The 10,260-nt window shown below is 31.6% G+C and overlaps 1 protein-coding gene across 1 annotated transcript; it reads left to right on the top strand.

The window, feature by feature from the left end:
- The first annotated feature begins 1,587 nt into the window (after positions 1 to 1,587).
- Positions 1,588 to 8,112, top strand: LOC128223648 (uncharacterized). Its single transcript, XM_052932922.1, has 2 exons — positions 1,588 to 1,775; positions 2,125 to 8,112. The coding sequence occupies exons 1-2, from the start codon at positions 1,719 to 1,721 to the stop codon at positions 3,406 to 3,408; spliced, it is 1,341 nt and encodes a 446-aa protein (XP_052788882.1). The 5' UTR covers positions 1,588 to 1,718; the 3' UTR covers positions 3,409 to 8,112.
- Positions 8,113 to 10,260: the final 2,148 nt, after the last annotated feature.

The raw sequence follows: 10,260 nt of genomic DNA on the forward strand, positions 1-10,260 counted from the left end.
GGGTCGGATTTTAAACTGATCGAGGAAACAGTTTTAAATAATTCTAACGCCCACAGTATGACAAACTAGTGTAAAACCAATATACGAAGCTATAAAAACACAACGAATTTGATATTAAATTGAGGGAAGTGAACACTTTTACCACCCTAAACCTCTCTAACGGTAGCTGTATCATTTTCATGTTGATATCATCTGTAAACCGAAACCATATGTGTTAGTTATAGAAATGAACTAATAAGAGCGTCTTAGAACTGTCATTTTGATTCCAATACAAAATATGCTAATTTCCAATAATACATGTTACAGAACGAAATACAGTTGAATTAATATGGCTTAGTCCCACACAAATGCAAAAATACAATACATGCAAACAAATATTACACTTGTGTATGAATTATACCTTATCCAAACGTGCAAAACTGTGCTGACCGGTTGAATTGTGCACACATTTAAACCGGTATTTCCCTTTAACTCTTTTTTTGTATAAAACACTTAAACTATGGAGAATTAACAAGAAAAACCAACACAATTTTCAATTAAGTGTTGAGTTCCTTAGTAACAAACAATGCACTTGGTGACGCGCACTGTACCCATACATCAATGCATTATTGTAAAATGCGTACGTTCTAATTTTCACAAATGTATTTGTAAACGACTCGCAAAAACACAATCTTCAATATAGTCATATTTTATGCACCCATACTTTAAACATCTACACCCTGAAATTTTTATTAAGAAACACTAACGGGTTACACATTTTAACAAACTCTATTTCAGAAAATCGAAATCAGGCATCTTCATATCTACTGTTTGACATATTGTGTTTCAAGAATCAATGCGCCGGGGTGATACAACGGAATGTAATGTGTAATACATTTTAAAACAGTGCGAATCAAAACAACATTTAATTAAATGAAATTCGTTCATTTGAACATAAGAAGCCAACCAAAGCTTAAAAGAATCTGATGAGGAACCGTGGAGAACATACTATAATAGATAATACCGCAGAAAAAGAAATGTGTTGACTTAAATAAACTGCATTACTTTACCTTATACAAATAGACAAAAGAACCGTGACAACTATAAGATTTCCTTAACTAGCAATACACTTTCGAGATGATTGCAGTTTTTATATATACTAGAATATATAGGTTTATATCTTACTGTCATAAAAGTAGCTTTTTCTATGAAAATTCATCAAGTTACACTACATATTCTAAGGTTTTGAACGGCACTGATCGGCTACAATTCAGGGCCACTCGAATATATTTGGATTCGATGTTTATTTTTAGCCCTTTCATTATCAGTCGATATAGACAGATTGCAGCAAAATTGCACATTTCTATATTTCAACTGCGTTGATTTAAATACTGTACTGGAGGCACATATTTTAATATTGACTGCAGTTGTGTTTGTTGAACCTTTTTTCAAGACAAAACGAACTCGTGTGTTGTGTATCTCCAGATATCTTATCAGTGCTTCATCATACTTGTCTACACATATATTTTTATTTTCTAAGTAACTTTTCAGCTATGTTTTGATTGCTTCTTGCAACGAAATTTATCATTACAACTTTTTCATATTTTAATATTTATCGCTGCAAGCATGATTTTCTAGATACACGCCACATCATTGTTATGCATTGATTTCATTTATTCGTTAAAGGTGAGAAAACGTCTAGAGTATTGGCTCAAATCAAAAGCTTTTATGATCCACAAATGCCAAAACCCGAATTATTAAAGAGGAAAACAACAGAACAGAAAAGTACAAAAACGGTAAAGAGTTCTTTGCAACCTTTGCTTGTTGTTACCAAACTGGACAAGTGGGTTTCCTCGTGGTTCTTTTGTTTCCAAAATCACAAGATCAGAATATTGCGTAATATCAAGCAAGCTAAGCCAGAGGGATTAATATAATGTTGAAATAACTTGTTTCAAGATCGTTTAAATGAATTTACAATTAAAAAATAATACCATTCATGAATCATGCTGTTTTGTGGATTATTTTACTCCTTTTTTGTAAATATAGCTAAATGACAATTTCCCGATAATTTAAGTTTCTAAAAATCGAATAAATGCCTATAACAATTTACAGATTACTTATAATGCGTGTTTATTTGATATGTAGGAGCAAATTTCGAAGTGGATCTTGGCGTTGCCGCAAGTTTTTGCATGTGATATTTCAAGGAATCCATTGAGAGTTATGGTACTTGAAAAAGACGAAAAAGCATTGGAAGAAATTACAAACAAATTGAAAAAGATGGGACTCTCAGATGAAGAATATTTTGTCCAGATTGTAAAAGTAGAGCCACTATCAGATAAACCTTCCACAAGCGGCGCCCATTTGTATGCTCATGGATCAAACAAAAGTGGAACACTCGGAGGTTTCGCAAAGTTTAAATATAACAAGACGGATACAACTTACGACGTTGCAATCACTGCTAGACATGTTGTTTACCCATCGCAGATATGCGTCGATGGGCAAGTAATTGGAAGTATAATGGAAGAGAAAAGCGCATATGACATAACAATGGCAGAAGTTCATGCGAAATCAAAATATGACACACGATTCCGAAAGGAAAATGGGGAGTTTTGCTTTGCGGACGTGTATGATTCAAACAACGATGGACTAAAATCGAAAGCAGTTCATTTCTGGGGTGCAACCACTGGTCTTGCCAAAGCAAATATATCAGAGATACCCATCGGGCGTTCGTTTGCAAGTGTCTATATCATGATAAAAATACGTAACCAAGAAAAGACTGCATTTGCAAGTCCAGGAGACAGTGGAGCGATGATACTTATGGAACTTTATCCGCGGAGCTCAGAAAGTATGTTTGCTTTAGGAATATTGGTTGGAGAAATTTTGCCCTGGAAAGAAGAAAATGCAGGAAAATCAACTGATGCATGCAAGGGAAAACTTCCGTTCACGAAAGGAACCCAAACGGCTGTTCAATTAACAGCAAAGCCTATTGATCAGAGAGATCAAATGTTATCTGATGATCAAATGCACGAAAAGGATACAATGCCATCAAAAAAAACAAATATCGCAGAAAAGCCAACACACCAAGAAGATCCATTGCACCAAGATCGCACACAGCTGTCCTACGTAACATGCGCGAAAAGTTTTATGCCTTCAGAAAACCCACATTCCACAGAAGATACTGAAATGTCGGATCCAGTACCTGTTGAAAGTCCAATTTCGTCCGAAGACAACACACACTCTGAAGATCCGAAGACCAATGATTGCACAAAGCCTGTGGAAGTCTCAATACCGATAAATGACGATTCAATCCCTCTTAACCCTTCTTCCTCATCTGATACCAACAAAACGTATTTAATTGTTTGCCTGAAGAATGGTTTCGAATATCTTTCGAAAACGCATGATGGCACACTTTCACTTTACAAGGTTTGAATAAAGTGATTCAGAACATTTATGCCTTTATGAGTAGCAAAATATTTAATACATTTTACAAAGATTTAAAGTTTCTTCTTAGTTCTCCATTTTAGAATTCGGATGGTACTTTAGATAATCATATATTCAGAAGTGCTTTTTCTAACAAAATTGTTATTCAAGTGGCTGTCCTTGTGTTAAATTTTGTCTTTTGCATCAGTATGTGACTTTCAAAGCATCAATGTAGATATGAGGCATATATTAAAACGCTTTGTTTTTCTTCTTTTCTTCGTATTTACGATTAAAGTACAATACTTTAAAAGAGTAATACATATTTTTTTGGCAACAGCACTTGTTTTTGAAAATAGTGTTTTCTTCGTATTTACAATTGAAGTACAATTCTTTACAGAGTAAAACGTTTGATTGTTTTGGAACAAAACTTGTTTTTGAATGATATTAATTTAAATTCACTTTTAAAGAATTGTCCTATAAAATATATTGTAGTTGCTCGTCTTATTGTAAATATAACTTGTGTTACGTGTGTATGAGGAATATATATTAATCAGAACTTCTTTATTGAAAAACAATATATATATGATTTGACTCGTCGTTTTATTTAAGAAAACTATATTTCAGTTCACTTGTCTTAATGTTGATGTATATAAATTATATCATAACACTCTCAGTTTTTTGTGTGTCATCAATGTTACAATATAAAACATGGCTTAGATTCATTCTTATACCGTTTTAACATTATCAGTTTATAGTTGAATAATGATATCTTATGAGGCTCAGTGATCAAAAACCGTTTCAAATTCCCTTAGTTTAAACACCCTGTGATTTCACTGACCAGTCGCTTAACATCTTTTTTTTGATAAACGCTTTATATTGAGAATGAAATAGATAGTTTGTATTGTTTTTTTTGTTTGTATTTTTGGTTCTATTATTTCTTAACAGAAAATCATTAGTTAACTTGTTGAATCATTAATGGTTTTCTTAGAATGTCTTACCAACTGCAGACTTATGGTATATCTGTTACTATCAAACCAGATTAGATGTGTAGTTATTTTTGGTTGAATTCACATACTCTTTATTACGGTTAAAATATGAGTTGCAATAGATTTGTGATATATAACAATATGCTCACATGTTAAGTTATGATTAGTGTTGCTCTGCCTGTATGTGAACATTTATGCAATTATGAATAGAAGAAAAATGTGATATATATATTAACTTAACAAAGATTTCAAAAGTTTCTTCTTATTATTCCATTTTAGAATTCAGATTGTATCAAAGACAAACATATTTTAAGAAGTTTTTCATGTGTAAGGATTTTGTATTCAAGAGCCTGTCCCTGTGTTATGTTTCATGTTTTGCATCGGTAATTGACTTCAAAAGTTTCAATGTAGATGTGAGGCATATATTAAAACGCTTTTTTGTTCTTTTATTCTTCGTATTTACGATTGAAGTACAATACTTTGGCAGGGTAATACACATTTTTCGCGACAGCACTTGTTTTTGAAAATAGTTTTTTCTTCGTATTTACAATTGAAGTACAATACTTTACAGAGTAAAATGTTTGGAACAAATCTTGTTTTTGAATGATATTAATTTAAATTCACTTTCAAAACAATTATGTTATAAAATGTAATGTAGTTGCTCATTTAACTGTAAATATAATTTGTGTTACGTGTGTATAATGATGAATATATATTAATCAGAACTTCCTTATTGAAATACAATAAATATGATTTGACTGGTCGTTTTATATAAGAAAACTATATTTCAGTTCACTTGTCTTAATGTTGATGTATATAAATTATATCATAACACTCTTAATGTTTTGTGTGTCGTCAACGTGACAATATAAAACATGGCTTAGATTCTGTCTTTTACTGTTTTAATATCATTAGTTTATAGTTGAATAATGATAATTGTTTGCGGCTCAGTGATCACGAACCGGTCCGAATTCTCTTATTTTAAACACCCTGTGATTTCACTGACCGTTCGCTTAACCTGTTTTTATTTATAATAATTATATTTTAAAAATGAAATAGATAGCATGTATCCTCTTTTTGTTTGTCGTCTTTTTTCTGTTATAACATAATACAAAACAGTTAGTTAACTTGTTGAATCATTAATGTATTAATGTATTCCTTAGACTTTCTTACCAACTGCAGACTTATGGTATATCTGTTTCTATCAAACCTGATTATATGTGTAGTTATTTTTCATAGATTCACATACTCTTTATTACAGTTAGAATATGAATTACAATATATTTGTTATATATAAAAATATGCTTACATGGTATGATATGATTATTGTTGCTCTGTGTATGTGTGATTAGGAACATTTATGGTATTATGAATAGCAAAAAAATGTGATATATATTATTTTTTTCAAAGATTTTAAAAGTTTCTTCTTATTATTCTATTTTGGAATTTAGATTGTATTAAAGACAAACATATGTTAAGAGGCTTTTTATGTATTAGGATTTTGTATTCAAGAGCCTGTCCCTGTGTTATGTTGCATGGTTTGCGTCGGTAATTGACTTCAAAAGTATCAAAGTAGAGGTGAGGTATATATTAAAACGCTTTGTTGTTCTTGTTTTCTTCGTATTTGCAATTGAAGTACAATACTGTTCAAGAGTAAATAATAAATTATTTGCAACAACACTTGTTTCTGGAAAAAGGAAACTTAAATTCACTTCGTACAAATTTATTAAAGATGTTTAAGTTGCTCATCTAACTATAAAATTGACTTAAGCTACGTGTGTATGATGAATATATATTAAACAGAACGTCTTTATTAAAAAACAATTAATATGATTTGACTTGTCGTTTTATATAATAAAACTATATTTCAGTTCAAATGTCCTTATGTTGATGTATATAAATTATATTACAACACCCTCTGTGTTTGTGTGTCGTCAATGTGACAATATAAACCATGGCTTAGATTCAATCTTATACCGTTTTAACATTATCAGTTTATAGTTGAATAATGATATCTTATGAGGCTCAGTGATCAAAAACCGTTTCAAATTCCCTTAGTTTAAGCACCCTGTGATTTCACTGACCAGTCGCTTAACATCTTTTTTTTGATAAACGCTTTATATTGAAAATGAAATAGATAGTTTGTATTGTTTTTTTGTTTGTATTTTTGGTTCTATTATTTCTTAACAGAAAATCATTAGTTAACTTGTTGAATCATTAATGTATTCCTTAAACTTTCTTACCAACTGAAGACTTATGGTATATCTGTTACTAGCAAACCTGATTATACGTCTAGTTCTTTTCGTAGATGCACATACTTTTTAGTTAGGTTAAAATATGAGTTGCAATAGATATGTGATATACAACAATATGCTTACATGTTATGATATGATTATTGTTGCTCTGAGTGTGTGTGATTAAGAACATTTATGCCATAATGAATAGCAAACAAATGTGATATATATTCATTTTACAAGGATTTCAAAAGTTTCTTCTTATTATTCCATTTTAGAATGCAGATTGTATCAAAGACAAACATATTTTAAGAAGTTTTTCATGTGTTAGAATTTTGTATTCAAGAGCCTGTCCCTGTGCTATGTTGCATGGTTTGCGTCAGTATTTGACTTCAAAGTATCAAAGTAGATGTGGGGCAAAAAATAAAACGCTTTGTTTTTCTTGTTTTCCTCATATCTACAATTGAAGTACAATACCTTTGCAAGAGTAAATAACAAATTATTTGCAACAACACTTGTTTCTGGGAAAGGAAACTTTTATTCACTTCATACGAATTTATGATATATGTTTAAGTTGCTCGTCTAACTATAAAATTCACTTAAGTTTCGTGTGTATGATGAATATATATTAATCAGAACTTCTTTATTGAAAAACAATTAATATGATGTGGCTTGTCGTTTTATATAAGAAAACTATATTTCAGTTCACTCGTCTTAATGTAGATGTATATAAATTATATCACAACACTCAGTGTTTCGTGTGTCGTCAATGTGACACGTTTAAACATGCCTTAGATTAATATACCTTTCTACCGTATAAGATTATAGTTTAATAGTGATATATTTTGAGGATTAGTGATCAAAGTATATTTAAACACTTTGTTGTTCTAGTTTCGTCGTATTTAGAAATGAAGAACAATCCTTTGAAAGAGTTAAAAATAAATTTTCGCAACAAGTTTGTCAGTCTAAGTGTTTTGTGGGTCGTCAACGTGACACATTCAAACATGGTTTAGATTCTTTCTTATACATTTCCACCTGTTAATTTAATAGTTGAGTAATTGTATCTTTTTAGGATCAGTGATCAACAAGCGTTTCAAATTCCCTTAGTTTAAACACCTTATCACTGGCCGTAAGCTTAACGTTATTTTTTTTACTTTATAAACTTTATATTTTGAAAACGAAATAGTTTGCACTATCTGTTTATTTGTTTTTTTTGGTTTTGTTATTACTAATCCGAAATAATTGGTTAATCTGATAAATGATTAATGTATTCCTTGGACTTTCTCACCAACTGCAGAATTATGATACATCTGTTACTATCGAATCTGATTATTGATGTAATTATTTTTCGTAGATTCATGCTCTGTGTTATGGGTAAAAAATAAAATTCAATATATTTGCGATATTTCCTTATATGCTAACATACGTTATGTTATGATTTATTTTTGTTCTCTGCATAGGTGTGATGTGTTATTTTAATAAAACTTCTGGAAAAAAATAAATATATGTTATTATCTTGATACCAGTACAATGTTGGAAGGATATGAACAGACTTCATTCGCAGCTCGTATATTCCGGGGTTACAGTGTATTACGCACGCATTTTCCGGCACAATTGTAGCTTTCAATAGGTTGTTATTACTCATTCATATAACTTACAATTGACATTCAATAAATAGTCGACATTACATCACACTGTTATTACATATTTCAAACAGCAGCTGTTTGCTCATTTAAATATTTGGAAAGTTTAGCACCTTGCATTTTCCTATAAAAGTGAGCACGATCAATTTTATGATAGATGCCTTTATACCGCATTACTCGAACAGGAATACCCCAATAAGTTTGAGTTACGAATAGCTCTATCTACGTTATCATGCACAATATGTCAATTCGTCTTTATCTGAATACAATTTTCAACACGTTGACCTAATACATTTTTTTTTCAAGTTTGTTTTATATTTAATTATTATATTCTTCTTTTAAAATTGCTTGTTACATATATGTTTATGTTTGATGTTTTGATGTTTTTCTATAAAAATGATGAGGAAGCATATCGTTGTGGTCCGACGTCATACGTAAGATTCAATAAAACCGGCTTCTATGGCATGAACATGATTCAAATTTGTGAACCACTCTACCTCTTAATGTGCAATATGTACATTCTAATGCACCAGTCAATTGTAACCACGGCTCCCTGAGGTCCGGGGAATAGCGAGCCAATCCCGGCTGAAATCCTCGCCCTGCGGGGACGAACAGATGGTCAAATCCCCGCCAAATGCCACCGCACCCCAGGGACGCTAGGTAAGGCACATTCCCCGCTATATTTAAAGCGAAGACAAACCACCGCATTCCCCCGGCACTGCGGGGTTAGGGGAGCGTGGTTACAAATGACTGGTGCATAATGTATACTAGTTTATTTTAGCTCGATTGAGACGAAAGCTGAGCTTATTTAATCATTCACCAGTCCGTTCCCTAGGCAGAAACCATTCTGTGTCCTATTTGAGGGGCCATGGTAATTGACATTAATCATACGTCATAGCAAATTGTATTTCTCCATATGTTCAACAAGTTTAAAGCATATTTTAATAGACAAATACTTTGGGGGATTTTGCATTGTGGTGCATAACACCATCGCAAAGAATCTCTTTCTGTAGACGGCTAGCGGGCCTTAATATCACGAAAATACTCTAGTCAAATCTCAATATCTCTCTTAACTCATTTTACCACATATCATCGATTATGTTTTTTAAACCCTTAAAAAGCGCATTATATCATAGAATATGTTGATTAAGGCCTCTGGACAGGAATCCAAGAGAAACATATTTTATAGCCAAAAACATATTCGAGTACAATTCATTGTTTTTTAACAATACATTAAGTGTGGAAAAAGATTTATATGACATATTAAATTTTTTTTTACAAACACATTCTATGAGAAAATATGTTTTTGTGAGTGTAGAAACATGCAATGTTATATATCATACCATGTTTTTATGTGGCAATTTGAGTTTAAACTTAAACTGAGTATGTTTGTGAAATTGGCGCATTGTCCGAGGGGCAGTCCATGCTTGAGCTTTATAACACTTGAAAAGTGCACCCACTCTTATATAAATTTATGGAAATGCCTTGCTATGGTTATGATATCACTATCCACCAGTTTTAGAATAATTTACATTTGAGGAATGTACAACTAAGGTCATTGATTGAAAGTGTTAAAATATTTCAACGCCATTACAATATATATTTATGTTTATATTATTATCTTTAAGAAGTATTGAGATCTATTTGAATACCACGATAAAACAAATTACGCTGTTTGTACGATAAGGGCAACACGCACTTATTTTTCTCTGGCGTATTGTGGCACCATGAGCGAGCTCACATATTATATAATGTGTAAGATAAAGGCAACACGCACTAATTCTTCTCTCGCGTATGTTGGCACTCAGGAAAAGATCACATATTATATATTTTGTAAGATAAATGTAGCACGCACTAATTATGCTTTCGCGTATGTTGGCACTCAGGGCAAGATCACATATTATATATTTTGTAAGATAAATGTAGCACGCACTAATTATACTCTCGCGTATGTTGGCACTCAGGACAAGATCACATATTATATATTTTGTAAGATAA

Source organism: Mya arenaria, chromosome 17 (assembly GCF_026914265.1).
Source record: "Mya arenaria isolate MELC-2E11 chromosome 17, ASM2691426v1".
NCBI classification, from domain to species: Eukaryota; Metazoa; Mollusca; class Bivalvia; order Myida; family Myidae; genus Mya; species Mya arenaria.

What these genes read in the sequence shown, in the direction of transcription:
- LOC128223648 (XM_052932922.1), top strand. Translation starts at nt 1,719, where the DNA reads ATGCCAAAACCCGAATTATTAAAGAGGAAAACAACAGAACAGAAAAGT. An exon ending in AACAGAAAAGTACAAAAACG is followed by an intron (nt 1,776 to 2,124) that starts GTAAAGAGTTCT and finishes TTTGATATGTAG; the next exon opens with GAGCAAATTTCGAAGTGGAT.